We start from the raw sequence: 26,957 nt of genomic DNA, 5'->3' as shown, positions 1-26,957 counted from the left end.
ATAGTCATTAAGATTAACATTTATTCTAGTGTGGGTTGCCTCGACCTCTCCCTCATGCAGGTCATTGGTGGCCTGATAGCTGAGTGGACAGCGCTCGGAATTCGTAGTCCTGAGGTTCCGGGTTCGATCCCCGGTGGATGTGGAAACACATTGTCAGTTTCACCCTGATGCCCCTGTTCACCTAGCAGTAAATAGGTACCCGGTAATTAGACAGCTGCTACTTTATGCTTCCTGGGGGTGTGTAATATAAAGGAGGCCTGGTCGAGGACCGGGCCGCGGGAACGCTAAGCCCCGAAATCATCTGGAGATAACCTCAAGAAGGTGCACCTGGGGGGCCAAGGTGGTGTACACGCCCCATCAAGCACTAATTTCCCCTCAACCCCCAGCATACCATAATCCAGTATGATCTCCAGTGTTCCGTGTCCTGTTTGCGTATGATTTATCATTCTTATTATTATACATGTTCTTCAATTTAATATATATATATGGTTTTAATACCAGTTATGAATTACCTTTTATGATTTCACAGTTTCGACGCTTTGTGTTTGTCTCCAGGAGTAGATGCTTGGTGCTCGTCGTGGTTTTTCCTTTCCTTCCGCTCCAGCTTTTTCTGGTACCCTTAACTACTGTTCTCTGGTTCCGGAACCATATTTCCTTCATCCCCCCTTCTTTTTTAGTCGGACGTGCACTCCACTGTCGCTCGTATATACCATATATTCCATTTACATTTTGCACCCTCGAAATATTCTTGTTTCTCTTCTCGATCTTAATTAATCTTAAACTGCCCTTAGACTCAATGTCCGAGCCTGTGCCCCTTTTGGGTGATTTTAAATATCGTCGCCCTCTGGGGCGATGTTCTTACTAATACCCAAGGCTGTCTTCTAGCACCTTTTATCCTGCCTGAATTAAGAAGGACGTAGGCTCCTACACTCGCACTTTTTCCTGTATTTAATCTTTCTTCACTTCTATTTATGCAGACCTGACATGGAGATTTCTTGATGACCTGCATAGCAATGACCATTTCCCCATCCTCATATTCCTTTTTTCGTTCCGCCCAACACACACTGTCCCTTGGTGGTGGTTCGATAAGGACTACAGGAATCTTTTTCACCCTCCAAGCTAATCTGATCTGCCTCGCCCTCACCCCCTCATTTTTTTCACTACACCATATTCGATGGTTCCTTCCGCTCTTCCTCGTTATGCCTTCCGTGGAACACGAAAGTGCTTTCCTTCGTGGGCATTAGGATTGTTGAGGTTGTACACTATAAATATGTGTCTTGGAAAAAGTACCGATTCTGGTAAACACTTGAATCCTTTATTCTGTTTCTGAAGGAGAGTGCGGTGGCCATATAGCTTCAAGTGAGAGTTGGAAATCTACCATTATTGTTGACACCCTTCTCCCTCGTGCCTGGAAGAAAATCTATAAGATTGCAGGTAAATTTGTTCCAGACAGCGCTTGTCCTTCACCTCTGTGGTTCCATTGTTGTAGATCCGTTATTGTTCGCGAATGAACTTTGTTCCCATTTTTCAGCCGGTATCTGATACTCATCTTCGGAAAGATGGGTATCGGAGATACCGGTTAATTATCCGGGAAGACTGTAGCACAATCTGTATCGCGCGATATTCAAAATACCCTAAATATAATTTAGGATGCCAGTCCGAGAATAAAGGGGCAGAAAGAAAACTACATCAAAGGTATCGGATTCACCAAGGATTCTACTTAGGAATAGACTTAGTAAAGCCTCGGGAAACCAAAACGAACGATCTTCCAGAAAATCTGAATATTCTATAAGAAGGTGCATGACTGCAAGTGGGACAGTGCAGTTCGAATAGGAGCAGAACGTTGTTCCATTAAGGGACCTTGAGTTAAGCGATTGTGACCGATATGCAACCCAACCAGAGCCCAACCCCATCGTGTATTATGGCGGTAGGAGGAAGGCCAAGAGGAAAAGTCACTTTTAAGAACACACAGTTTGTGACTTGGAATGTCAGCCCAATGACCTTGCCAAAAGTTGTGGATTGCAGAATGAGTAATTAGGTAGAAATTCGAATAAGGAATTTCTTTCCGGGGAAATCTTGCAAGTACGATGGCCTCCTTAGGTGTCCGCAAGTTCATTCCACTGTTTATATCTGCTAATTAAGGAACTGGTCGAATTTGATTTCGAGCATCACAGGGAGCAAAAACACTCTAATCACGAGGGAACTGCGAGAGTCAACCGTAATGACAAGGACGCTGACGCCGAAAAAGCCTACAAAACTGAATGAAGCTCTACCGTGATGATGGTAGAGCGGCACATATTTGGGTTGATAAGAAAAACAAGAGAGTAGCCAACATTTTCAGCAGACTTAAAATCCATCTGTGAACAGTGGATTGGAATGTGATAGGAAAAAATTTAAAGGAAATGACTTTAAAAAATGGTAGAAGTATGAACTTTCACCATGTGGGTCAGGCAGGAAGAACACGAAGGGAAGACATAAGGAGAGAGACTTTGCTCTTTCTGCCCGAAACGCTTTGCGTAATAGTGGCTTTAGGCATAGTATGTACTAGTTCTATCTATAAATATATCAATTTTTGTAAAATCTCTTGTATGTATGTACCTTACCTGAATAAACATTTATTTATTTACATTGTAAATGTGGACCGAGAGAGAATCTTGCAACTTATCCACCCTTGTTGGAAACGTTAAGTGGTGAGAGGGAGCTCGTCCTCCTGAGAGCCAGTGGTCAAAGCACGACACAAGCTGCAGCTCCGATGTCACAGCGACCGCGCGAGGTAGGGAAGGTAGTAATGATTACGATGGTCCTGTAGAGACAAGACTCCGGTTTCAACATACAAACTGTTAGGATTAAATTCCAAAACAACTTTGAGAAGCAACGGAAAATTAGCACAAATAAACAAAAGTTCCAGATAATACAGAAATCCAGACCTCATTATCCTTGACAACCGCCCGATCCAATATGCGGATGTAGGCAGAATACTGGGACTCATGATCAATAGAACAGGGATAAAAATTAACGTAAGGGACCAAGTAAACAAAGCCAAAGCAGCTTTAGGAAAACTGAGGAGATTCCGAAGCCTTAGTACAAACATACAGATACACTTATATAAGGCTCTAGTTCGGCCGCATCTAGAATATTCCCCAGTACCACGACACACCTTATGGCTACCCGACTGTTAAAAGTCATTGGTAGCCTAGGTTACTCCATCCAATGACCCAACAGCAACTCTGCACCCACAGACCAGGAGATCGTTTTCACTGACAATTCACTTATTTGAGAGAACACGAGCCCCAATTTTGACAGTAACTTGCATGAACCACAAGCGATTATATATCAGACAGAGCTTCTCTCGTGAAAGGTTCAAACTCTAGACTGACAGGTGTAATGAACACACTGACAAGTCCAGTACACTCACCATACGGCTACCCGACTGTTAAGTCATTGGTACACTGACACCTGTCACTCTAAGGTTTGAAAAAATCACGAAATATAAACACGTGATTAAAAATGTGAGTGTCAGACCACGGAGGAAAATTGAAACAGGACTTTCCTTAGGTACTTTCGTATATTAATACATCTTCAGAAGGAGTGATTTTACAGGTCAAGTATTGGACATATATAGGCAGGAGAGAATGGTGGAGTGAGGTGAAGTACAATAACAAATGAATGGGAATTAGGTGGACACAAATATGAGCCGCACAAGAACTGCAGAAGGCCTATTGGCCCATACGATGCAGCTCCTATCCATACCCTCCAACAGGTCCACACATGGATAATAATAGCATAAGATAGTAAATATTTACAATGAATTAGTGAGATAAATGTGTTCCAATGATCCTACTCAAATCGCCCTTTAATTGATCTATTAAAAATGAATCTAAGTTATATAAACCACTGCTAATTAATGTTCAAATTACTTTCTTTTGTAATCTGTATCAAAGCAGATTCAATTATGTTTCTGTTATAAGTGATTTTACAATTCACTCACCAAATTGATTGGGAGATGGCTTCTTCAATAACGAATTGTAAAAGCTCCCATGGGTGGAGGTGGGCGGCCACTGGGTGGGGGAGGAGCCGCCCATGGGTGGCGGTGGGCGGCCACTGGGTGGGGGAGGAGCCGCCCACGGGTGGCGGTGGGCGGCCACTGGGTGGGGGAGGAGCCGCCCACGGGTGGCGGTGGGCGGCCACTGGGTGGGGGAGGAGCCGCCCATGGGTGGCGGTGGGCGGCCACTGGGTGGGGGAGGAGCCGCCCATGGGTGGCGGTGGGCGGCCACTGGGTGGAGGAGGAGCCGCCCCAGGGTGGGGGAGGAGCCGCCCATGGGTGGCGGTGGGCGGCCACTGGGTGGGGGAGGAGCCGCCCATGGGTGGCGGTGGGCGGCCCATGGGTGGTGGGGGAGGAGCCGCCCCTGGGTGGCGGTGGGCGGGGGCCAGCAGAGGTGCGCGCGGCGGCGCCAGTGTCGTCTGCTGGTCAGTTGGTTGTAAACACACAGGATGGGAGGAGGTGGTGGCGCCTGCTGGGCCGCCCGCCGACACTCGCCACCTTCACCCACTAAGGATTAACTCGCCGCCAGGATCACCACACAATGTCCCTCAGGGTGAGTGGGTGCTGTGGCCACTGTGGCATCTTGTCACCTTATTGATTTCAGCAGTGGCGGCTCTGCAATACAATGTCTGCAGCGCCGCCTCCTGCTGCTGCCTCCGCTTGCCGCTACTTGCTCTTCTCTTTATTTATTCATGAAGTTTAATCAAAGTTGTGTAGGTAATGTGTTGTGTGTACATGTGAGGGGCTGTTATGATTGGTTGTGACCACACCTGCCTGTGGTCTGACCCTCTGGTCGCTTGTACTACACCTCTGATGTCTCGACTCACACCATTACATCACATACCATCAACACACAGGCAACACATACATGTAACACACATACGGCAGCACACACAACACCCCCACACAACCCCCTCCCCCCACACACAACACCTCCCCCCCCACACAGATCACTCCCCCTACATACAACCCCCCCTACACACCGAATACTCCCCCCCACACACAGAACACTCCCCCCACACAGAACACTCCCCCACACAGAACACTCCCCCACACAACACTTCCCCCCACACAGAACACTCCCCCCCTACACAACACCTCCCCCCCACACAACACTTCACCCCCACACACAACACTCCCCCCCCCCACATAGTCAACTCACCCTTCACACAACCTGACCAACCCATGCCCGTCCCGCACCCTAGTCTGTCCCCCTGCAAAGTTTGGTGAGGCTAGCCTCAGACGTCTGACCTCCAACCTTGGTACAACAAACACATATTTTTTCTTATAGATATAAATAAGGGCAAAAGAAACCTGGAGATCAATACTGACATAAGTAGTAGACAATAATGTCTTGCTGGCACACAGTGTGAGAGAACACAGAGCTGGGACACCAACCGACCAGCACGGACAGGCCAGCGGCCTGATTCACGAAGCAGTTACACAAGCACTTACGAACGTGTACATCGTTCCTCAATCTTTGATGGCTTTGATTACATTTTTTAAATAGTTCATAAGCATGAAAACGTACCAATTAACTGTTATTGTTATAAACAGCCTCCTGGTGCTTCGGAGCTCGTTAACTGTTTAATAATTGTAAACAAAGCCGCCAAAGATTGAGAAAAGATAAACAGGTTCGTAAGTGTTTGCGTAACTTCTTCGTGAATCTAGCCCCTGGTCTTCGTACCAAACGACCAGGATATTGACAGCACTGAGGATGAAACACCATTCCAATAGGTGATTGGCTACTGAAAGGCTAGGCTTATGAGTAGGTCATCCAGCACGGGTGAAGGGAGGTAGTGGATAACACAATGAAGAGAATGAAGAATAGGGCGACATAATCACGACATACAAAATTATAAGTGGCATTGATAATATATACAAAATGCGATGTTCTTCACAGGTTACCGGAGAATTAAGACACGTATGGAAAATAGTTAGGTCATTACGCCCTTGGACATTTATTTATTTATAAGAAGTTACATTGGGGGGTTGACAGAGAATATAGAAAATAAGTTGAATTAACATTCTTGTAAAGACACTTGCACGCATAGCGTTTCGAGCAAGTCCTTAAACTAACAATTTTTTTTTTTATAAATTTTACAACTTTTCTTTACAGGTACAGATAATTTTAAGTAGAATAATTACAGTAAAATCAACAAAATGTTTACAGGTAATTTGAAGACATTTTGACACAAAAGCAGATCAGAATAATACACAATAATAACAATATACAATAAACAAGGATTACTAGGTACATGAGGATAACATTTCAGGGTTATACATTAGTTCACTGAAGCACAATATGAGGATCATTTCGAGGAAAAGTTTCAAGGAATAATGCAGTAGAAAATGCACTCAATACAACAACCATGATATCAGATGATATCTAAGATTACAATGGTAAAGTAATATGGCTTAGGTAGAAATATTGGGAGGATTGAGTAGCACTAGATACAGTGTGAAGATGACATGCCAGGACATTCTTCACCATAAGAGTAGGAAATAATTATATTGGGTTAGAACAAAACGCACCATAAGACAACTCGATTGGAAACATTGGTAGAAGAAGTAAGTTATATATAATGATCAATAACTGGCAAGGTGGCGCCTGCCCCACACACGCATGCATGCATGTACGAACAGTCATGGGCGCTCACGTACACAGTCGCTCGCATTCACACGCACGGAGCACGCATGTACCAGCACACACTCTCGATATAATTGGCCGTACATACAACAAAAGAACCAGAGGTAGCATATAAATATTGTTGCACTTGAACACACATGTATCAGCTTTTAGGAGCCTTTGTCGCTTGTTGTGGTATTTCGTCCATGTGAGAATTGCCCGCCACAGCCTCCGAGTAATGACCCAATGAGGGCGAGTATGGTGTTCAGTCGTTACGTGCCAGCAGGCAGTTGCTGCAGTGTGGTGACAGTGATTTTTCTCATTTAATTTCTTTATTATACACCCCATACCCATGCCGTGGGGGGTGGTGGGAATGAGTTCCAGAGGCACATAATGGGTTCAGGAACCCCAGAGTTCGTTTATCTAAGCAAGTGACACTGGTGAAGCTAGTTACACAATTGTTAATATTACAAACACGTGTGCATATACATGTACACAAATACATATACATATCAATAATATTTTAATATTTTACAAGTGATTCAATTAGAGGGTGACAAGCGTGTGTATACAAGGCACTTGGCGGGCCTTATATAAGATGGTGCCATGATAAACAGGAATTCTCTCACTTCCGTATCATCTAAGCTCTGGAGTTATATGGACGGAAATTATTATTATATGTTATTGTTATAAAGAAAAAACACAGTATTATAGATCACTAAGAACGCAATATGACCCGGCCAGGATTCAACCCCGAGACGTCCAGGATCACTCCTAAATGTCATATTGAGTTAAACTACCTCCCTCTGGTCGTGTAAGGTAACAGGTGTGTGAACAGGTGTTGGGATGGGTAACAGGTGTTGGGAGGGGTGTAGCGGGTATGTAGACAGGTGTTTGTATAACAAGTGTGGTGGAACTTGGCTCCATACGGGCAGATATTGGTCTATATTTTCCATCAATAATTTGGACAAAAGTAGCGCTGATGGCTCTCACCCGAGTGGTGTGTGACCACAGTACTGGGGTTCTTATTGATCTGTCTTCAGCGTTTATTGCTAACTTGTGTTTCTTTCCTGGTGGTGAGGCGCGCTGATTTCAGTCTCTGTGGTGTAGTGGTAAGACACTCGCCTGGCGTTCCGCGAGCGCTTTGTCATAGGTTCGTATCCTGGCCGGGGAGGATTTACTGGGCGCAATTCCTTAACTGTAGCCTCTGTTTAACTCAACAGTAAAATGTGTACTTGGATGTAACAACGATTCTTCGCGGCGGGGATCGTATTCCAGGGACCTGCCCGAAACGCTACGCGTACTAGTGGCTGTACAAGAATGTAACAACACTTGTATATATCTCAAGAAAAAAAAAAGTATGTAACTGGCTGACGTGCACCTGATTACTGTTGAGGTCTACAAGCCTGCTTGTCCTCATTTTACAGCTGAACTCATGCAACCATTGTTAAAGGGTTTCTATCCCTGTAACTAGTGCGGCTGCATCTTGGTTTAATTGGAAGAGGATCTCTCCGAATGTCATATTTGCTCAAGATTGACGAAAAGAACAAAAACTATAATATGTGTTATACTTATTATAATTTACACAACGTTTCGAACCTACAAGGTTCATTCTCAAGTAAGGAGTGACAGGACATGATTGATGAAGATTAAGCCACCCAAGAGGTGGCACGGGCATGAATAGCCCGTAAACAGGACATGAGGAAACATCTGATGTATAACACTGGGAGGTCAGTTGCATACAAAAATACATGAGGTGAAGTTGTTGTTTTAGATTCAGCTGCTGGGAACAAAAGTTCCAAGTAGCACGGGCTATGGTGAGACTGTAGTGGACTTACCTGGCACAGGAGCGGGGCTGTAACTGTACGTGGGGTGAATGGGGAGAGAAATAAGAGTAGAGAGAATGTGTGATGATGGGCCAATAAAGTAAGCTTACGAGGTTAAGTCAGGTGATACGGTAATGAGAAGTTACACCACGTGATAATGATCCACGACCCAAACGTTATCGTCCCATATACTGAGGTGCGCTCTACTCACCATTAACCACGTTATTGTGACTCGTCTGCACGGAAGGTCGTGTTTAGCTCCTCCATTCTGTCACATATATATATATATATATAAATACAAATTATGGGTAGGAGTTTCAGCTCCTCCTTCAAGTTGATGATTCTCGTGCATCTGGGGGCTGCAAGAATTATCCTCGTGGCTTCGATTTATTTTGTTGTAATGATGTCCAACTGGTGGTGGGGAGAGTTGGAAGGTGCAGTGCCTGGGAGTGCCGGATGTCCCTCGCTGCTTGAGGCCCAGTGAAGGGACTGTGAGGGACGGAAGCTTGGGCTCTGCTGTTTACCGTCCTACGAGGCAGACCGTGTACCAGAATACGGCGAGCGTTGTTGAACCAGAACCCTGGTTAGTGTTTTGTGTGTAGCCAGTGTGTGCCGTGCGTGTGTGCAGCCCGGGAGCTGGGGCACAACTGTTAGAGGGTGTGTAAGCAGCCCGTCTTCCTAAGGTTTCCCTGTGTCAAGAAAACGGTCAGTTTAAAGTGGTCTCTCCTAACCTACCAGAGGACCCGAAACAGAAAACGAGACAGTACGTCACTTTCGCCAGCTACTTCCATTTTCTAGTACGACAATTTTTGGCCTTATGTAACACAAGCGAGCGAAAAGCGACGGTCTTTGTGAGAGGACAAGTTGTGTGAGATAATAGACTCTGGGAGAAAAGTTGAGAGTGTCGGGGTAAGAGGTATATTGTGTATCCTGGAGACACTCACAGCCACCCAGCTCCGGTCCACACCCACAGTCACCCAGGCTCCGGCCCACATTCACAGTCACCCAGGCTCCGGCCCACACCCACAGTCACCCAGGCTCCGGCCCACAGCCACCCAGGCTCCGGCCCACACCCACAGCCACCCAGGCTCCGGCCCACACCCACAGCCACCCAGGCTCCGGCCCACACCCACAGCCACCCAGGCTCCGGCCCACACCCACAGCCACCCAGGCTCCGGCCCACACCCACAGCCACCCAGGCTCCGGCCCACACCCACAGCCACCCAGGCTCCGGCCCACACCCACAGCCACCCAGGCTCCGGCCCACACCCACAGCCACCCAGGCTCCGGCCCACACCCACAGCCACCCAGGCTCCGGCCCACACCCACAGCCACCCAGGCTCCGGCCCACACCCACAGCCACCCGGGCTCCGGCCCACACTCACAGTCACCCAGGCTCCGGCCCACACCCACAGCCACCCAGGCTCCGGCCCACACTCACAGTCACCCAGGCTCCGGCCCACACCCACAGCCACCCGGGCTCCGGCCCACACTCACAGTCACCCAGGCTCCGGCCCACACCCACAGTCACCCAGGCTCCGGCCCACACCCACAGCCACCCAGGCTCCGGCCCACACCCACAGCCACCCAGGCTCCGGCCCACACCCACAGCCACCCGGGCTCCGGCCCACACTCACAGTCACCCAGGCTCCGGCCCACACCCATAGCCACCCAGGCTCCGGCCCACACTCACAACCCACACTATAATAGGCTATAAACCCGCCTAGATTAAATCCATGCAAATTACCCCCCCCCCCCATATACTTCTTTAGGTTAGTGTGTAGGGAAGATGTGCAGCGGTTGTGGGCACTGTGAGGGGAGTAGGGGAAGGGTTGGGTTCACTGGGGCTTAAGGGAGGAGTGCGAAGGTTTGCCAAGGGGGTGAAGGGGCAGCTGGTAGAACATTAGAAAAGAATGAATATTTTTGTTATGGTGAAGCTCGGAGAGGAGCCATCGGGGTGAGGTTTTGGCCTAGCCTGACAGCCTGGCAGCCTGGTGGCCTGACAGGCTGGTGGCCTGGTAGCCTGGTGGCCTGGTAGCCTGGTAGCCTGGCAGCCTGGTGGCCTGACAGCCTGGTGGCCACCCTGGTAGGACTCTTGTCTTGGCCTTCAACGGACCTATAGTGCCACTGTGAAGGGACTGTATTACAAGTTGTTTAGGCCCTGTACTTGGGGGTTGACAGTATTGTTGACTGTGAGTGTAGTGAGTTAGACCGGTGATAACTGGTAACAAATAGAGAGGAGGAGTTGACCAGACCACACACTAGAAGGTGAAGGGACGACGACGTTTCGGTCCGTCCTGGACCATTCTCACAATCGACTTGAGTATGGTCCAGGACGGACCGAAACGTCGTCGTCCCTTCACCTTCTAGTGTGTGGTCTGGTCAACATACTTTAGCCACGTTATTGTGACTCATCACCTGCACTGAGGAGGAGGAGGGCGAGAAGAGAGCAAGAGGAGTGAGTTATAATACACTTGGTGCTGTGAGAACGAGGCCACCAGCTCCAAATCAAAATGAATTTCATTAATCCTTTTGCTTAGGTATACAAAGCTGGGCTTAGCTTCCCAACAGGAAGAAAACCAGAGGGGACAAGGCTTATGCGTCTGTTGGGCCACGAGGCCCCTCTCTGCGTGGAGGAAGGAACACTCGGCCTCACCTCTATGCTTTGACCACAAAAAAGGTTTTGCTACCACACTCCACTGGCCACGGGGTGGTGGCAGTCCCTCCACCACAGCCAGCTGGTGGAACAACACCTGAAGGAACAGAGGAGAAGGAGCTGGATGAAGAAAATAAGAGAGGAACGTGGATGAAGGAATTACTGAAGAACGTTTCACGCCACAGGCGCTCTTCTTGTGTGCTAGTTAAGTGTAATGAGTTTAGAGAGAGAGGGAGAGCGGGGAGGAACGGAGAGGAGATGAGGGAGTAAGGGAGAGAGAGAGAGAGAGAGAGAGAGAGAGCAAGGGAGAGAGAGAGAGAGAGAGAGAGAGAGAGAGAGAGAGAGAGAGAGAGAGAGCAAGGGAGAGAGAGAGAGAGAGAGCAAGGGAGAGAGAGAGCGGGAGAGAGAGAGAGAGAGAGCAAGGGAGAGAGAGAGAGAGAGAGAGAGAGAGAGAGTGTGTGTGTGAGTTATGGGGGTGAAGAGAAGTAAATAGCAAGATAAACAAGTCTAACATATAGCGTGTATAACGTATAATAAACAAGATACAGGTAAACAATAGTGTATAACAGTCAATGACAGACTAACACATTCACTAACTGGTTGAAAGAAATGTGACATACTCTGAATGACGTCACTTCCGCGATGTTAAAAAATCAATACTGACTAGAGACTCAAATGGTTAGATACTGTGTTGAGTATTCTTGGCCCAGATGACAGGCGCCGTCTCCCCAGTCACCTCTGGGCCTCACCACGCCTCCACCCACCTGGTCAGGTCAACTATACTCTAATTTGACCCTCGCAAATCACTCATTAAAATTCCATTGTCTATTTTTCTGGCTCGAATTTTTTTTAAATTGTCTTGTTAGCGGCTTCTCTGTGTTGATAATGTTGTCACGTGGGGAGCCGGTCCTGTGGTCCCTGGTTCGATCCCGGGCGCCGGCGAGAAACAATGGGCAGAGTTTCTTTCACCCTATTTTACCTAGCAGTAAAATAGGTACCTGGGTGTTAGTCAGCTGTCACGGGCTGCTTCCTGGGGGTGGAGGCCTGGTCGAGGACCGGGCCGCGGGGACACTAAAAAGCCCCGAAATCATCTCAAGATAACCTCAAGGTAACGTACGTACACATTACGTTGTACCATGTATGCCTTCTCTTATGCGTACACATATTGTACCATGTATGTTTTGTGTATGCATACTGCACCATGTATGTGTTGTTTTGTTATGTATATGCGTTATGTTGTACCATGTATGAGCTATGGTGAGCACATTATGTGCACATGCATATTTTATCTTGTGCCATGTATGAATTACCTTGTATATATGAAGTCTTGCACTATGTATGAATGGTTTTACATAATGTATACTTTGGTTTACTGTGTAATGGAACAAGATTACCGGAACAAGTTCATCATGCCAACTCTCCTAATTACCAAATTTAAACTTTTATTGTATACTTATGCTCAATTTTAAATTAAACTTTCCGATAACATGTATAAAGTTACTTAGTCATAACGTTATATATTGGTTTCCTAAACATTAGTTCATTTGTTTTGATTAAAAGTCAGATACTAAACATTTGTGAAGGCTGGAAGATGAGGGGCAGTGAGTGACGGAGTGACCACAGCTCCTGTGAGTGATGGAGTGACCACAGCTCCTGTGAGTGACGGAGTGACCACAGCTCCTGTGAGTGAGGTAGAGGTGAGGATAGTGAGGTAGGGAGGATATAGTGAGGTGGGGTGATGATAGTGAGGTGGGGTGGTGATAGTGAGGTAGGGAGGATATAGTGAGGTGGGGTGATGATAGTGAGGTGGGGTGGTGATAGTGAGGTAGGGAGGATATAGTGAGGTGGGGTGATGATAGTGAGGTGGGGTGGTGATAGTGAGGTAGGGAGGATATAGTGAGGTGGGGTGAGGATAGTGAGGTAGGGAGGGGATAGTGAGGTAGGGAGGATATAGTGAGGTGGGGTGATGATAGTGAGGTAGGGAGGATATAGTGAGGTGGGGTGAGGATAGTGAGGTGGGGTGGTGATAGTGAGGTAGGGAGGATATAGTGAGGTGGGGTGAGAGTGAGGGAGGACATAATTGGGGGAGAATAATGGAGGAAGATAATGAGGGAGTGGAGGCACCCCCATGAGAGTGATGGTGGGGGTGGGGGGGGAGGGGAGGAGAATGTGGCACCCCAGCCCCCCCCCCTCTGGCATACACTCCCCCCTCACTGCACTGCTTGCTGGGGGTTGAGCTTTGGCTCTTTGGACCCGCCTCTTAACTGTCAATCAACTGGTATACAAGTTCCTGAGCCTACTAGGCTTTATCTACACTTGAAACTGTGTATGGAGTCAGCTTCCACCTCATCTCTACCCAACCCGTTCTCACACTTGCTTATATTCAATATCTATGTCATATATCTCTGGAATATGTCACATATGTACTTATTTATAAGCGAAATAGTGACTATAAGCAATAAGTCATATATGTGCTGTCTTGTGCGAGAGCGGGTTGCAACACCTAATATATTCCATTCGTTAACTAACATACTTTTTTTCTAATGTCTCTGGGAGCTCATTTTGGGTACTCGGTTTCCACCTGTGTTCTCTTGTGCAAATGCCATCCATGTTAAATATTCTTTTATCTATTCTATCAATTTTCCAGTGAAATGTGTATGAGGTAATCATGTCTCCCCTAACTCTTATGTCCTCTAGCGTCGTGAAGTTCAATTCACGTAGCCTTTCCTCGTAACTCATACCTCGTAGTTTTGGTGGCATAGCTTTAAACTCCACGCTGGAGCCTCATACTCCAGGACTGGTCTGACATATGTGGCATACAAAGTTCTAAATGATTCCTTATTTAAATTTCTAAAGGTGGTTCTGATTGTTAGCCAGTCTCGTATATGCCGCTGATAATATCCTCTTTATGCAAGCTTCTGGAGACAGGTTCGGTGTGATATCAACCTCCTAATCTTGGTCTCTGTCTGTACCATTTTGTACCTCGTGTCTGGGCTCCTGCTTCTTATACCTAGCTTCATTACTGTACACTTGAGTTAAACTCTAGTTGAATGTTCACTCATTTTGGTAGTGGCAAGAGGCAGTATAAGCCGGCGATGAGTCACAATAACGTGGCTAAAGTATGTTGACCAGACCACACACTAAAATGTGAAGGGACGACGACGTTTCGGTCCGTCCCTTCACATTCTAGTGTGTGGTCTGGTCAACAGAGGCAGTATAAGCATGGATACAGCAGAGCCGGAGTGAGAGACGTGAGAGTGACGGCAACTCTGGCTCTCATCCCGCGGAAAATATTCTCTTTTTCTCCTCCATTATTCTTCCTACCTCGCGTGGGAAGTTACCCCCCCCCCCCCCTGCATAGACCAATACATTTCAAGTCAATATAAACCAGATTTCTGTTTTATCCAGCCAGGTACAATTATGCGCTGCGAAGTTCAATAAGGTAAGTTTTGTCAGGAGAATGGTTAAGGAAGTTTCCCCTCGGGGATAAAACAGCCGCCATGATGCATAGATCCACCAACGCGACCCCGAAAATTAATTCCGTCTTGTGTTGAAGATTACTCGCTGGAGTGGCTGTAAATATTGTTTTAAAACAAGTCTGTTTATTGTGGTCTAGGAGGATATTGAATGACATTTGATAATGGAGACATTGTGTGATGAAGAAGACAACCTGGGGTCTTAATGGGGGGTTTAATATCATCAACAACATGACCTTGAGTTATGTGATGGGTGGGTGGCGCGGAACGTGACCCGTCATAACGCCCCCACGTTATGCACACCCACCTCTTGCTTCCTTGTATTGTTGTCATGTCAAGTGTCTCTCACACACACCATCACTCTCACTCACTCACCATCACTCTCACACACTCACCATCACTCACTCACCATCACTCACTCACCATCACTCTCACTCACCATCACTCTCACTCACCATCACTCTCACTCACCATCACTCACTCACCATCACTCTCACTCACCATCACTCACTCACCATCACTCACTCACCATCACTCTCACTCACTCACCATCACTCTCACTCACTATGAGTCTCACCATCAGTCTCACTCACCATCAGTCTTTCACACTCTGAGTCTCATATTTTTTGTTTAGGAAGACTGTGGTCCATTAGGTTCCTAGTGAAATTGCAAGCAAAAGCTGTTATTCTACCTCGTTCATTTGAAGCCTCCTGCCCCTGAGACATTTATTTCATTAGATTACTATTGTTGTTGTTGTTGTTATAGATTCAGCTTCAGCTAAGTAGCACGGGCTATGGTGAGCCCGTAGTGGACTTACCTGGCACAGGAGCGGTGCTGTCTCAATGAGACTATTGATGACTGAGACTTTTGTGTTGTGTTTGCCAACTACTGGTTGTCTACGAAGTTGGGCCAGGTGCGCAACTTTGAGAATGTTGGCCTTGTACATAACAGTAAGTCTACCAACATCTCGATGGTGTTGGAGGCTCTGATGTTCAGACCAGTCCAACCAAACTTGGTCAAGACTAGAGATGAGCCTTCGTGCACTGTTCTCCATTTGTCTAAAACTCCGATGAATGATGAAGGCAATCCAGGAGAGTGCTGCATACTCCAGATGGGAGTGAAACTGTGCTTCATATGAAGGTTTTGCAGCCCCTGCTGTCGAGAAGGCGTGAGATGTGCCGACGGGCTGTACGCTCCTAGCTGGCTTGTGGGCTAGGTACATGGTAAGATAGAGCCGGGAGAGTGTATGGCGATAGAGCAATGAGAGTGTATGATGATAGAGCAATGAGAGTGTATGGTGATAGAGCAATGAGAGTGTATGGTGATAGAGCGATGAGAGTGTATGGTGATAGAGCAATGAGAGTGTATGGTGATAGAGCAATGAGAGTGTACGGTGATAGAGCCTGGAGAGTGAGATATATCCTGGGGGTGAGGAGCTGGAACCCTGTGAGGGCAGCGGTGCCCTGGAGGGCTCTTCACTACACACAGTAATATTCACTTGTTACTCTCCTCCTACTGGCCTCACTGGCAGTAAACTATGAACCTGAGACCATCAGTAAACCACACTCACCTATTTACTTGTTCCACCTTAATTAAAACCGCGCGTGTGTACTCGTCTAGTTGTGCCTCAGAAGTCGATCTTTAGTTCTTCGACCCTGCCTCTCTAGTCTCTGCTTGTCTAATGGAATGACTCCTGACCTATTTCTTTATCAGACCTTCGTGTGAAATTATGAATAGAGTTCACTTCTACAACTTGTTTATTTAGTTTATTCCATTTATTCTTAATACCTACAGGGAAACTGGGTAACATATCTCTCACTCATCATTGTCTGTACTCACCTAGTTGGGCTTACAGGGGTTGAGCTTAGACTCTTTGGTCCCGTCTCTCAACCGCCAATCCTCTGGTGTACAGCTTCCTGAACTTCTCAAGCTCTTTCATATATACATTTGAAACTACGTATGGAGTGTGTGTGTGTGTATGTGTGTGTGTGTGTGTGTGTGTGTGTGTGTGTGTGTGTGTGTGTGTGTGTGTGTGTGTGTGTGTGTGGGGTCCCCATGACAGTCATTACCTGGCTGGTAATTGTGTCATCCACACACCCGCCACAGTCTCTAAATCGTCCCTGTTCCTCTCTCCCTCTGACACCTCAAATGTGTTTTAATTCTCTCAATCACCCGGCTGCCCCGCACCTTATTCCTGGCGGGGAGTTAATTATTCATCCCACCTTATATTTACCATTCAATCATGGTAGAGCTGTCTTTGTTGAGACCACGCTGCACAAAACGTGCAATTTTATAATAAGTGTAATACATTCTACATTCACTTCTTTTTCTTCACCTTCAACAAACATGACTTTTGGTGAACTCTTCCAGCTGAACCCTGAACCCTTACTACAGCACTAGTGAGAGGGATAGAAGCCCTAAACCAGAAAATAGTTAATACGGAATATGCTGTCATATTCAATGAGACATGTATATAAGAAAACCTGGTGCCAGTATACACCAATATATATATATATATTGGTACTTTCTGATGGTCCATCACTACACATTTGTAGTTTCTTGTGCACAAGCCAGCAGTAACAGTTAGTGTTAACAGTGTATACAGGAGGAGCGACACAAGGCATGGCAATCAGCATATGAATTAGCATCATATAATGCGTGCTTGAGAGCTGCTCGCTCAGAATACATAGATTACTTTGACGTCTGTTGATCCTGGGCCAGAGTGGTCTGATTAGTTGGGTGTGGGGAGGGTAGGGGGGTGTAGGGGATGGTAGGGGAAGTTGGGGGGTGTCGGGGAGGGTAGGGGGGTGTGGGGAGGGTAGGGGTAAGTTGGGGAGTGTGGGGGAGTGGGTGTGGGAGACATTATGCCCGCCTCAACTCTACAGCAAGGAGCAGCTGACTGTCACGCCCACACATGATTATTTACAGGCTGTTGTGTGTGTGGCTGTGTACTTGGAAGCGTGTGATCCCTCGCACTTTCACAATACTTACGTCCAACACTTTTATCTCACGCGTCTCGGTCCAATTATATGATACAGTTCCAGTCTGCCAGTCTGGAGAAGTCACCTGCCAGTAGTCACTTGTATATCATACACAAGTGCTGACCTTCATCTCCTTCATATACAACTGTATGATAACAGTTCTCAAATATACACTGACTACATGTGACTGCTTCAGTGTGAGAGGAGAGGTGAGTGAGTGAGTGAGTGTCACTATAATATTGTGGAGCTGGTTGGTTACTCTGGGATAGCCTGGTCCTGACTCTGTCCCTGGTCATGTCCCTATATATATATATATATATATATATATATATATATATATATATATATATATATATATATATATATATATATATATATATATAATGTGCTTCAGCAACCCGCGCCGACACAGGAGAGCAAGTGTGTGGTGCTCTCTACATTAATTAGTACTGACACGTAATCTAGTGCAAGGGTCAGCCATTGATGAATTAATGACGGAATTACCCTCCTGCCAACACGAGGAATTTCAGGCCAAAGGTCACACAACTTTATAAGGTTTTTGAACCTGTTTAAACTTTCTCCACCTTTATGAAAATCTTTCTCGAACATTTACTTTTTTCGGGACTTTCACCAATGATTTTCGCATACGGACCGTTCCCAAACTTTCATAAGTTTTTTTTTTGTTAATCACTTTCTTAATAGACAATAGCAGTGTTTTCAAGCATTGAAGAACTCCAACACTTTCTCCAGCTTCCTGCTTTCTCCAACAGTATTTGTAACTTTTGGTATTTTTTGTTGTAATTCATATTGGTGGATTTCTCCAACGCTTCAGACGCGGTCTCCCTCACTCCAAGCTTCTCTACAATGCCTCCAACGCTTCAGACGCGGTCTCCCTCACTCCAAGCTTCTCTACAATGCCTCCAACACGTGGACTCTCTCTACCACACACATAGACTACCATGTCCCTGACTACAGGGGCCTAACAACTGAGTGGACAGCCCTCGGGATTCGTAGTCCTAAGGTTCGGGTTCAATCCTCGGTGGAGGCTGAAACAAATGGGGTAAAGTTTCTTTCACCCCGCCACCCCTATTCACCTAGCAGTATAAATAGGTACCTGGGAGTTACAGCTGCTACGGGCTGCTTCCTGGGGGATGTGTAACAAAAAGGAGGCCTGGTCGAGGACCGGGCCGCGGGGACGCTGAGCCCCGACCTCAAGATAACAGTCTCTACCACACACATCAACCACCCCAGGTTGTATGCCTGTGAACCACATAAACAAGGACAGGGTGGTTAACAATGAGCGAGTGCGGGACAACATATCAGTGTTAATATGAGGAATGATTAGATAAACATTGCACAGTGTTGTGTTAACTGTCTCGTATTGTTGTTGTTGTATTATTCCCGGGTAGTTATACAGCACCAATCACCCTGGCAGCGGGGCCACAGAGACGTAATCAAACCAAACTATCAAATATTAAACACCAGATGACAAGCCACAATAGCCTCGCTACTGATGGCTTCAGTAAACTGGATATAATTATTAATTATAGCCTAATTATTTCCATTATGGTTTCATTGGAATCTCACAGCCTAATTATTTCCATTATGGTTTCATTGGAATCTCACAGCCTAATTATTTCCATTATGGTTTCATTGAAACTTCTTCACTTACTAATTTTAATTTCAAATTCAAATTGAACACATGTGTGCTCATTCACTGCGATATTTGTTAAATATAAGAGACTGTGCTCTGACTATGAGGTGTTGGACAGACGGTACTAGGCTGTATTGTAATATTCTCTGACTATGAGGTGTTGGACAGACGGTACTAGGCTGTATTGTAATATTCTCTCACTATGAGGTGTTGGACAGACGGTACTAGGCTGTATTGTATTATTCTCTCACTATGAGGTGTTGGACAGACGGTACTAGGCTGTATTGTAATATTCTCTCACTATGAGGTGTTGGACAGACGGTACTAGGCTGTATTGTAATATTCTCTCACTATGAGGTGTTGGACAGACGGTACTAGGCTGTATTGTAATATTCTCTCACTATGAGGTGTTGGACAGACGGTACTAGGCTGTATTGTAATATTCTCTCACTATGAGGTGTTGGACAGACGGTACTAGGCTGTATTGTAATATATTATTAATTGTAACATTAATGGTCTTAGGCTCCTCCCTCTTACCAAACACATTTTGCAGACTAATTTTGACTGGGTGGATTAAACCTTTATCACTGAAATAACGCAATTATCTCTGCCGGTAAATTAACATATTTTCCAGCGAGAAATTGCTTATATACAAAATTATGATGATAATGATGATATCAAAATTATGATGATAAAAATAATAACGATGAGCAAGAGAAGAAATAAAAGCTTGTGTTACTGTGACTTTATTAGTGGTTATGATGACTGGTGAGGTGGTCCAGTATTACCAGTCACGGGTGAGGTACCTGGTATATATATATATATATATATATATATATATATATATATATATATATATATATATATATATATATATATATATATATGACAATGTCAGACCACGGAGGAAAAATGAAACAGGAATTTCCTTAAGTACTTTCGTATATTAATACATCTTCAGAAGGAGTCTGAAGATGTATTAATATACGAAAGTACTTAAGGAAATTCCTGTTTCATTTTTCCTCCGTGGTCTGACATTGTCACATTTTTAATCACGTGTTTATTTTCGTGATATACACACACACACACACACATATATATATATATATATATATATATATATATATATATATATATATATATATATATATATATATATATATATATATATATGCAGACGAGGAGTCACAATAACGTGGCTGAAAAATGTTGACCAGACCACATACTAGAAAGTGAAGAGACGACGACGTTTCGGTCCGTCCTGGACCATTCTCAAGTCGACCGAAACATCGTCTATTCACTTTCTAGTGTGTGGTTTGGTGTATATATATGGACAGCAGCAAACAACTGGGAGACAGTGTGAGAGTAATTACCTCGGTGAGGTTTACCGTCATTTGTGGCAGGTGGGTCCCAGGTGCTGAATCTCTCCGTGCTGAGCACTCCACGGGTTAACTCTGACACCACCAGCAACTGGCTTGATCACTCTCTCCACCACTACCTTACTGTATCTCCAGTCATTACTCCCTATATACTTCTCTCCTGAGGTATGCGCACCCCTCCCTCACTTCCTACATGTCCGCCCCCCCCCCACGCAAAACTAATGATCAATGTATAAACTTTTGGGCAGTGTTGGCCGTTACAGAAGACCTTGACACACTCCAAGAGCGGGTACACATTAGGCTAATAGCTCACTCTGTAATAATGGTTTATTTGTATTTGTTGTTCCTGGGTAGCAAGTGTTATTTCCTAATTGCTTGTCTCCAAAGTATAGAAAATTGCTGTTGTTCTCACAAACTTTGTAACCAGGACAGTAACCTGGTCAGTCATGTTTAGGAATTTGCCAATTTTCTAGAATATTCCAGATTCAGTTGTGAGTAAACTTGGTAGCAATCTTGAGGGTGTTGAAGGCGGGTAATGTATAGGCAGATAAACCAAGTTTATCTGCCGTCTTTGCCTATGGGTGAGCAGGGACAGGAAGGCGCCGTGCTGGTGGCTGGACTTGGCCACAGTGAGCCTAGTACATCGTCAAGTGGGAGCCGCTGGTGGGAGCTGCTCACGCTACCACTCATTAAATTGGGATTTATGAAACATTTTATCACAACTCTACATAAGGAGCCGGGCAGCCTTCAAGAATCTTCAAGGCTTCTTCTCTAAACTGTCTGAGGTAAATGTCAAAGCCGGTGTCTACGTCGGACATCGATAAGGAACATCCTAGTTTATTGGGAATGCCCTAAGAAGCTCACGAGGAAGGAGAAAGTGGCTTGGAATAACTTTGTCACAATAGTTCGAGGCGTCCTGGACAGTCACAAGGACGACTTATTGTGTGATGGGGATTTTAGCATCACGCAGCTAACTTTTTAACACACTGTACTCCCCTTCATATAGTCCAGCACAGCTGCACAAATGCAGATGTACCTAAATGTGTTAATACAAAAACAACTAATGCTGTCAACTATATGGAGGTGGTTGAGAGAGTGGTGAAGAACTGCGGTACAGTGGCTACACCATTACCAAACTCCACATCCTTGATGTTCATCTTGACCGAGAAGCAAGCTAGCCAGCGCCTACACTAGACTAGGATATAGTGGACTGTGGCCGCCGCTGCCAGAGACGGTATCATGACAGCGTAATGTGTAACGACATTTGAGGGCTGACTCCTGAGAGTGATTTTCAGTATGATCCTAAATCTCGAGAAGCTACTGGTCTGAAAAATAGAGTTTAAGAGGAATAATTGCCATTTTGTCTTTGCTAAGCATAATCAGTTAGAAAATTACACTTCCCAGGTACCTAGCTTATGTTACATTATAGATAGTTCAACCCCAAGACAGACAGACAGACACAGACAGACAGACAGACACAGACAGACACAGACAGGCAGACAGACAGACAGACAGACAGACAGACAGACAGACAGACAGACAGACACAGACACAGACACAGACACAGACACAGACACACACACACACACACACACACACACACGAGAGCGTGCAAGTAGCCAACATATTTATAAGTGAATATGGGAAGAGGAAGTGAGGCAGCAGTAAGAGGAACTGGATGACACAAGAGGACCAGAGCCTGACGTATAGAGTATCCCCGAGGCCGCCGGGGTGTTCAGGAGGTACTGACAGCTACACCTCAATACACAGAGACTTTGGAGAAATAGTGAACTATGACAGTTTAAACTGACAAGCTGCTGAACGACAAGGTACAGATTCATGGGAGGGGTGATAGGGGAGGGAGGGACATTAACCTGAAGCAAAATACACCCAACTCTGGTACTCTGCTGTTCCTCCTTCCTTGTGTATCGACACCCTTGATCCGAGAGTCGATTAGCCCGAAACGCTATACCCATTATTGACTTTAGGTATTGTATGTACTAGCTCTATAAATCCAACATTGTAACTCATCATCTATGTATGTACTTTTACCTGAGTAAAAATTTGAATTAAATATTTAACGGACATGGGTGGGACACTTTAGAAAACTGGCCCATAATAGTGTCAAATATTATTGTCGGCCGGCGTGTGACATTGTACTACGTATCTGTACAATACTGTGATAGTGCGGCCATCGTTATATGCCACCAGTAATGTTCCATTGTCAAGCTGCCTCACCACTCCGGTATTACCCAGGGAATACCGGTCATATTTGCGCGCCAAATCCGGATATGTGATATCGTGTTCCTGGGAGACATAACTTGTGGTACTGGTATTTCCTTGTGCTGTGAGCCTTCACAAGGTTGTGGTAAGTGATCCATGATGGGATTTGGTGCGTGCTGTGAGCATGGGGAGAGAGGGAAAGGGGGCGGAGGTATATTTATTGTTGCTAATGCAACATTAAATATACTCGAGTTGGCTCTGTGGAAATCTTCTAATGTCCGTTGAGTGAACGGATTAATTAAAGCGGTTCAGATATCTCCTGCAATCTCTATCCTTTGCAATATGCAATGGAGGGGCTGTAGAAATGAAAAATATATATATACATCAAAAATATAAAATATACATCAAAAAATTTAGTAATGACAAGTGTCCTTGGGAAACAAACAATTGTTTATGTGTTTGTAAGATGGCGGAGTTTGACAGTTAAGACGGAGTGGGCCGTCAGAGGTCCGCCAGAGTTGGCGGGAAGTTTAAACTTTTTACCTCTACTGCTTTTTGCTTTTATTTTTTAATTACATTGCTGGCTAGTTATGCTTTTGTAATAGTAATCTGTAAAGATTACTATTACGGGTATAAATCAACGAGTCCTGTAATTTCATTTCACTTGAGAATGAACCATGGAGGTTCGAAACGTTGTACAAATTGTATAAATAAGTGTAATACATTCTATAGTAATTCACTTGTTTCTTCACCTTGAAATAACGAAAATGAGTTTTGGAGAACTCCTCTTTTAGCGAAGCCCTGATGCTAGGAAAATAGAGGGATAGAAGCCCTAAACCAGAAGATAGTAAATACAGAATATGCGGTCATATTCAATGAGACATGTTTAAAAGAAAACTTGCTGCCAGTATATACCAATATATATAATATAATATTATACACACACACACACACACACACACACAAACACACACACACACACACACACACACACACACACACACACACACACACACACACACACACACACACACACACGCACACACACACACCCACACATAGAGACTGAGTTTCAGTGACATATGGTGTCTTAAATAGCAGGACAGCCCCCTACTGAACGGTTTACAATAAACTAATGGTGTGTGAGTAAACAAAACACTAGTGTTTTGGTTGTGCAAAATTTCACTGCAAAATACTGGGAATTGCAGTGACCGTGAACAGTGAATGTACTGCTGAACTTGTACTGTATTAAATATATGTATATTTGATTATGTTTAGGTATACATGTGCATTTAATTAGGTATACATGTGTATTTACATATGATTGAATGAATTTATGGAGCTGCCCTAGATTATATGAAGGGGAATTCAGTGTGTGTCAAGAACTAGCTGCCCTAGACTATATGAAGGTACAGTGTGTGTCAAGAACTAGCTAGGTGATGCTACAAGTGCCCATCACACAGGATAGTCATACAGGGTGATGGGGTCAGTAGTCTGCACTGACAAACTCTGGCTGCATTATGAGGACGTCCTCATGAACACGAGAGTCAATAAAGTAATGACAAAGCTCCAGGTACCTCATGCCAACGGGTCTTAATGGTTTAATAACTAGCCATTCAGTGATGTGCTAGATTATGACCCAGTTCCTGCTCACTGAGGCAGCACCTGGAGTGCTCAGGATTGGGAGATTCGTCACATGTAGTTGAGAAATATTTACATCAACTCTAAGGATGTTCACACCATGCTAGACTCTCCCTCTATTACACACAGAAGTCACAATAGCGTGATGCATCAAATGAAGAAATCTACAAGCGCCGTGACGAGGGTTCGAACCTACGTCCGAGAGCATCCCAGACGCTGCCTTAATCAACTGAGCTACGACATTGTTCAAATGTCTCCCTCTATGCTTCACCTTTCCCTACTTGTGGTGGTACTGAATAACCATTTATGAAACTATTGATCAAACGCTATATTATGTTCTCTGTATTTTACAATAAAATAGTAATAATTATTATTGTTATTTGGAAATAATAATAACGGGAGCTCTGAGCTGTGTACCTGTGCACCAGGTACACAGACTGATGTACAGTGGTGGGGATATATGGTGGTGTACTGTGAGGGATGGTGTACTGTGAGGGATGGTGTACTGTGAGGGATGGTGTACTGTGAGGGATGGTGTACTGTGAGGGATGGTGTACTGTGAGGGATGGTGTACTGTGAGGGATGGTGTACTGTGAGGGATGGTGTACTGTGAGGGATGGTGTACTGTGAGGGATGGTGTACAGTGGTGGGGATGTATGGTTGTGTACTGTGAGGGATGGTGTACAGTGGTGGGATGTATGGTGACCACTGAGACACAGTGGCTCCCTCACCTCTCCACCTTGGCACAAACACTGGGACTTAAGGCTACTACCGTCAGGTCCCAAAATACATTGTTTCCTTACTAATGTCACTCAGAGGCAGTGCCTATCACTGCCTCTGAGTGACTCAGCGCCTGTGAGAACTCGGTGCTGAGTGCCTCTCAGTGCCTGTGAGTTCCTGCCAGTGCCTGTCAGTGCCCCCAGTGCTTGCCAGGGCTTGCCAGTGCCTGTCAGTGCCTGCCAGTGCCTGCCAGTGCCCCCAGTGACGCTGCCAGACCATTTGTGCCAGTATTGCTGGCAGGAACTCTGTAACTAACTTGTAACTGGAGGCCGCGATAAAGCGATGTAATTGACCTTAGCGATAATACGATGAAGGGTGTAGCCGGCGGGGGGTGAAGTTTTTAGTTTAATTGTAGACTTTGTGAGGACTGAGGGTGAGGATTACGGCCGGTAATGTGGGCAAACTGTGCCTGCTTGTCTTAATGGTGGTGAGGTGCTCCAGTCGTCTAGACCCGCTCTCACCTGGTCTGGCGGGGTCTCCAGGTACCTGTACACACACACACACACACACACACACACACACACACACACACACACACACACACACACACACACACACACACACACACACGCGCGGACGCACAAATTGACAAATGGAATGCATTAGGAAGTGATGTGGTGGAGGCTGACTCCATACACAGTTTCAAGTGTAGATATGATAAGAGCCCAATAGGCTCAGGAACCTGTACATCAGTTGATTGACAGTTGAGAGGCGGGACCAAAGAACCACAGCTCAACCCCCGCAAGCACAATTAGGTGAGTACACACACATCAGAGAAGGGATCGTAGAACACTTGGTGAGAGCAAAGTTCATAGTAGAGACATATTATATAGCTTCTCAGAGGGGGGAAAATCCTGCTTAACAGACTTGTTTTAATGAAAAACAAAGGCAACAAATTTTAAGACGGCCACAGTCTCCTGGCGACGACGGTGACGCACCCTCACAGCCCACCAAACCTTTCACCCCGATTACTTAACCTTTTCAGTATGGTAACTCATTTTTTAAGACCACCTCAGTAAGACAACTTAATCCCTTTATTAAGGCAGACAACTTCCCCCATGGGGAGGGAGGAAATGAAATGTATAAGAGAGCTCATGTTTGGAGGAAGTAGGTAGGCCAGTCACAGCCCCGCTCCTGTGCCAGGTAGGTCCACTACGGGCTCACCATAGCCCGTGCTACTTGCCGCTCCTGTGCCAGGTAGGTCCACTACGGGCTCACCATAGATCATGCTACTTGCCGCTCCTGTGCCAGGTAAGTCCACTACGGGCTCACCATAGATCATGCTACTTGCCGCTCCTGTGCCAGGTAGGTCCACTACGGGCTCACCATAGATCATGCTACTTGCCGCTCCTGTGCCAGGTAGGTCCACTACGGGCTCACCATAGATCATGCTACTTGCCGCTCCTGTGCCAGGTAGGTCCACTACGGGCTCACCATAGATCATGCTACTTGCCGCTCCTGTGCCAGGTAGGTCCACTACGGGCTCACCATAGATCATGCTACTTGCCGCTCCTGTGCCAGGTAAGTCCACTACGGGCTCACCATAGATCATGCTACTTGCCGCTCCTGTGCCAGGTAAGTCCACTACGGGCTCACCATAGCCCGTGCTACTTGCAACTTGTTGTTCCCAGCAGCTGAATCATAAACAACAACAACAAGGAAGGAGGTAA

At 45.7% G+C, this 26,957-nt stretch overlaps 1 protein-coding gene across 2 annotated transcripts in view; it reads left to right on the top strand.

The window, feature by feature from the left end:
• Positions 1-4,459: 4,459 nt before the first annotated feature.
• Positions 4,460-26,957, top strand: part of LOC123745754 (ankyrin repeat domain-containing protein 29) — a 58,706-nt gene continuing 36,208 nt past the window's right edge. Inside the window, exon 1 of one of the 2 annotated variants that reach the window (XM_045726587.2) lies at positions 4,460-4,595. In XM_045726587.2, coding sequence (XP_045582543.1) covers positions 4,584-4,595 — 12 coding nt within the window. In that variant the 5' untranslated portion in view covers positions 4,460-4,583. The remainder of the gene's footprint in view (positions 4,596-26,957) is intronic. The other variant, XM_045726588.2, reaches the window with a different exon arrangement.

The sequence above is a fragment of the Procambarus clarkii genome, chromosome 88 (genome assembly GCF_040958095.1).
Source record: "Procambarus clarkii isolate CNS0578487 chromosome 88, FALCON_Pclarkii_2.0, whole genome shotgun sequence".
Classification (NCBI taxonomy): domain Eukaryota; kingdom Metazoa; phylum Arthropoda; class Malacostraca; order Decapoda; family Cambaridae; genus Procambarus; species Procambarus clarkii.
This window is presented reverse-complemented; position numbering and strand designations above follow the sequence as displayed.